This window comes from Quercus suber, unplaced genomic scaffold (genome assembly GCF_002906115.3).
Source record: "Quercus suber isolate HL8 unplaced genomic scaffold, Cork oak 2.0 scaffold_171, whole genome shotgun sequence".
NCBI lineage: Eukaryota > Viridiplantae > Streptophyta > Magnoliopsida > Fagales > Fagaceae > Quercus > Quercus suber.
Window position 1 is genome coordinate 675,002 of NW_027069631.1, and position 5,114 is coordinate 680,115.

The following is a 5,114-nucleotide window of genomic DNA, read 5'->3' on the forward strand; positions in this document are numbered from 1 at the left end:
TTTCTACAAACTAGTACCTCAATATGCTCCACCAACACCAAGGAACCATAGAACATTTTTGGCGAAAAGCCACTTTTAGACCCTATATTTTTAGGCAATTCTCATTTTAGTCTATACATTTTATTTTTACCGCTTTTAGTCCCTATCCTGAAAAACGTTTCTAGTTTTGGTCTCTGCCGTTACATCAGAAACGGAGAAAGCTGACGTGGCAAACAGCAGGAATAAATAATAGTAAATTAATGTCCACGTGGCCTAAATTAATAATAAAAAATGTTTTTTGGCATTAAAAAATGCCATGTTAGCATCTAAATAAAAAAATTAATTTATTAATTTTAACTAAATAAAAAAATTAAAACAGAATTAAAAACTAAAAATTAAAAAAAAAAAAAGAAAAAAAAAAAAGAAAACCCAGATCTAACCTTCAGCAGACTGAACCCTTTATCACAAAGAAGAACCCAGATCCTCATTATTTTGATCAGGCACGGAGTGAAAGCATAAAGAACAAGACTACAACTATCTGTGAATTCAAAACAAAACGGAAGAGCAGGACCTGCCAGACGGAGCAGCCAGCTTGGTAAAGCCAATCGATGAACCGAAATGCCTCGTTGTCGAGATCGCCGATCCCGTGAGGTCCTCTAAACGACGTCAGATGGAGCAACACTCCGGCTCTTCTTCGATTTTCTGGATTCGGCTTCGGGAACCACTCTCCGTAATCGTCTCGTAAGTCTTCGCCGACTGCGGCAGAGAGAGAAGAAACGCTGCTGTGGGGGTAAAAGCCCAAACGCGTATGTTGGGCCTTAGGCCCCATTTAAAGATATAAGTATGTCTGAGGAGGAGTAAAGGATTGGGAAATGCCCCAGAATGGAGAATCACGTAAGGAAAGGAAGGAGGAATATGGTCCGAATAGGGTATCCTTCTCGGACTTGAAGAATATCGGTCAAGCATATACTTGGACAGTTTGGGTGAAATTCTAGGAAGTTCCAACGATAAGGATGAACTTCATGCACGCATAAAGATGATAAGAATGGAGAAATATTTAAAGAAAAAGTTGATATCACCGCATTTAATGCATTGCAATAACTTTTTTGGCCGTATTTATGTGGAGAAGACCCCTGAGTAGTGCAATCTCAATTGCCGCCACTCATGGAGAACTAAAGAAGATACCTCATGTGACATGTACTCAAGTGAATGCTTAGATGAAGAACAAGTGTACGACGAAGATGGTTTAAAAGAAAACTATATAAATAGAAGAGACCTCTCACGAAGAAGGGGGGGAAGGAGGAAAAGAAGAAGAAGAAAAATTTACTGTAGCTCCAAGAGTGACCTTAACCATTCAAACTATAATTTGTCTCCTCGGACCTAAATTTACTCAAGTTCCCAGCGTTTTTCGTACTTGTTCTTTTAATAAAATCTTGATTAACTATGGTTGAGTTCACAAACAGCCTAGTTCTTTTACCCACTCTCTACAAATTCATTGTATTGGGCTTAATAGGCTCACATCCCATCTCTTTTGGGCTTGGGCTACAAATCTTTACCCTACAATTGGCGCCGTCTGTGGGAAGAGCTTGAGCCAGAATGAAATAACCAGTTAATGATGGCTGAACTAGGCCAACGACCAGCAGAGTCCAGAGCATCCCAGCACAGTGATCCTTTCCTCAACCTCAAACGAAGAGATGATCGTGAAGGAAGTGTACATACAATACATGATGAGAGGAGCCAGTCACGAGGTGATAGTCGTATCTCCCATGTAGATGGCAACGGGGCCATGCAGCTGGAGATTGACCGGTTGAAAAGGGAGCTACACCATGCAAAAAGGAAGAGCGCTTCCTTGGACAGTGACGTTTCTTCTGGTGATGAAAGAGACATTAGTTACAAACAGAGATCTCGAACTCCACCCAGTGAATCTTCTCTTATGAAGAAGAGTTCCATGACAAGCGGAAGTTTAAGAGCCCTCCACTTAGGGGTGTAGGAAACGATGCTATGAGTAAAGCCCTGGACCAAATATCTAAGTCGCCTTTCATGCGTAGAATTGAAGGGGTGAGACTTCCCCGACGTTTTCATCAGCCAACATTCATCATTTACAATGGACAAACGGATCCTGTTGAGCATGTGAGCCATTTTAACCAAAGAATGGCTGTTTATTCCAAAAACGAAGCCTTGATGTGTAAAGTCTTTCCATCCAACCTTGGACCCATTGCGATGAGATGGTTTGATGGCCTAAAGGTGGAATCCATAAATTCCTTTCATGAGCTCACCCAAGCATTTGGTTCCCGGTTTGTGACATGCAGAAGAGTTCCTAGGTCAATAGCTTCCCTGTTGTCCTTGAGCATGCAAGAAAGGGAGAATCTTAAGACATACTCGGACATATATTGGGAAATGTTTAATGAAATTAAAGGTGATTTCAACAAGGTGGCTATAAATACCTTTAAGTTCGGCCTTCCGTCCGAGCACGGTTTAAGAAAATCCTTGACTGGCAAACTCGTTACCAACATGTGTCAGCTCATAGACCGTATTGACAAGTATAAAAGAGTTGAGGAGGATCAACAGCAAGGGAAAGGAAATGACAAGGTTATCTCCCAGGAGAGGAGGGATTTCAAGTCGGACAGATACAACAATAACAAGCCGCGTAGGGATTTCGCTGGGCAGTTAGGATTAGCAAATCTTCAAGCAGTCAATGCTGTATTTAAAGAGCAAGCGCATCAAATTCTGGAAAAGATTACGAATGAACCATACTTTAAGTGGCCGAACAAGATGGTGGGAAACCCAAAAAGGCGTAATCATAACCTTTATTGTCAGTATCATTAGGACCATGGGCATACTACAGAGGATTGCAGGAGTCTCTGGGATCATTTGGACCAACTTGTCTGTGAGGGTAAATTGAAACAATTCTTGCACCACTCCAGTGGCCGAGGAAGTCAGGCAAGCTCGGAACCCCGAAGAGATGATTCTTCAAGACCCTCATTGGGAACTATCAATGTAATCCTCGCCGCACCAGGTAGAACAGGATCCTGGCCATCTCGGATAATGTCCGTTGCTCATTTACCCACAAGAGATAGTAATCAGGATTCGAAGAGGGCTAAAAGGGAGAGCCCACTGATACTGGGCTTCTCGGATGAGGATAAGATCGGGACCATCCAACCACACGATGATGCCTTAGTAATTACCCTTAGAATTGGAGGGTATGATGTGAAAAGGGTGATGGTGGATTAAGGCAGTAGGGCCGAGGTATTATATCCTGACCTCTACAAAAGGCTGAACTTAAAATATGAGGACTTAACTTCCTATAGTTCTCCTCTGGTGGGCTTTGATAGGAAAGTAGTCATTCTGAGGGGCCAAATACTACTACTTGTGCAAGCTGGTATGGAGATAGTAGAGGTAGATTTTATTGTCGTGGACGCATATTCACCCTATTCAGCGATCGTGGCCAAATCCTAGCTTCATGCACTGGGGGCTGTTCCCTCTTCTCTGCACCAGAAGATTAAATACCCATCCGAAGGCAGGGTTCAGGAAATTTTGGGGGATCAGTCGGTGGCCAAAAGATGCCTGGTGGCGGCCATACAACATAAGTCCAAAGCTGAGTCCTCGGATCATCCAGGAGAAAAGTTATAGCAATTAAAGCATCCAGCGGCTCTTACCAATAAAACAACCGAGGAGGCCAAATGTGAAGATTTGGTAAAAGTCACTATTGGGGACGACCCAGAGAAGTTTTTTCAAGTTGGCTCACAATTGCCACCTCAAGAAAAGGCAGAATTAGTAGAATTTCTCAAAGGGAACATAGATGTATTTGCTTGGAATGCTTATGAAGCCCCAAGGGTGGATCCAGAGTTTATCTGTCACCATCTCAATGTCAACCCCCTGGTCATCCCTAAGAAACAGCCTCCTCGACGCCCATCTAAGGAGCATGCTAACGCAATACAAAAGGAAGTAGTGAAGCTTAAGTAGGCTGGAGCCATTAAGGAAGTATTTTATCCTAAATGGCTAGCTAATACTGTAGTGGTGAAGAAGAAGAATGGGAAGTGGGGAGTGTGCGTGGATTTCATAGACCTCAATAAGGCGTGTCCGAAAGATCCATTTCCCATGCCTAAAATTGATCAGCTAGTGGATGCAACAGTAAGGCATCCCCGAATGAGTTTCTTAGATGCCTTTCAGGGCTATCACCAAATACCCCTGGCCCTGGATGATCAAGAAAAGACTGCTTTTGTTACCCCTATTGGGAACTACCACTACAAAGTGATGTCATTTGGTTTTGAACGGTTTTAGACCCTTTAAAAACAACCAGATTGGTTAGCCTAGATTAATTAGCCAAGTTGTAACTTAGTCAAATTATGCAATTCTAGATTAAAGCAATCAAATAATCATATCAAAATAATAAAGCAGCGGAATAATAAAAGACACAATGATATGATCACCCAGGAATCCACACGGTAAAAACCTGGGGAGGATTTGACCTAGCTATCCTCAAGGTAAACCTGAATCCACTATGCGAAAGAATCGAAGTTCATACAGAAGGACTACAAGCTCCCCGCTTGACTTCCTAATGCTACCCACCAGTAGAACTTATTGACACGACCACATGCAAGTTCTGAATCCACGGACTCCTTCTTTCTTGAATTCTTCAATCAGCTACAAGCACCCACGCTTGATATTCTTTAAGCTTCAATGGTAGCAACCAAGTTGATCATCAAGATGTAGATAATATCTCTACCTTGAAAACCCTAAGTTTATGTGAAGAAAATCTCCTCAAAGATCTCACAAGAGATTCACATAAACAGCAATATGAGCAATAAAGACTTAGAGAGGTTTGGGTACAAAACCCTAAAAATAAAAGGAGGCACAAGAGGCACTCTCTTCTCTCTCTCCAAAAACCCCAAAAACGTTCTAGGGTTTTCCTTATATATAGGAGTGTTTTACTTGATCCCCAAGACGTTTAAATAGAGTTTGGGCTGAACTGGAACTTTGCAGAAAAATAAATCTGTACGTGGTTCGATCGATCGAGTCTAATTTTCGATTGATCGAGCCTTACAGATTTAGTCCAATAAATCTACAATCACTCGATTCCAGTTTTACAAATAAACATACTTTGAGCAAGCCTAAACATGACTAAACATATTGTT

At 41.9% G+C, this 5,114-nt stretch overlaps 1 protein-coding gene across 1 annotated transcript; it reads left to right on the forward strand.

Annotated features, from left to right (window-relative positions):
* Positions 1 to 1,980: 1,980 nt before the first annotated feature.
* LOC112041000 (uncharacterized) lies at positions 1,981 to 3,210 on the forward strand. The gene is made up of 2 exons (XM_024073923.2): positions 1,981 to 2,773; positions 2,825 to 3,210. The coding sequence occupies exons 1-2, from the start codon at positions 1,981 to 1,983 to the stop codon at positions 3,208 to 3,210; spliced, it is 1,179 nt and encodes a 392-aa protein (XP_023929691.2).
* Positions 3,211 to 5,114: the final 1,904 nt, after the last annotated feature.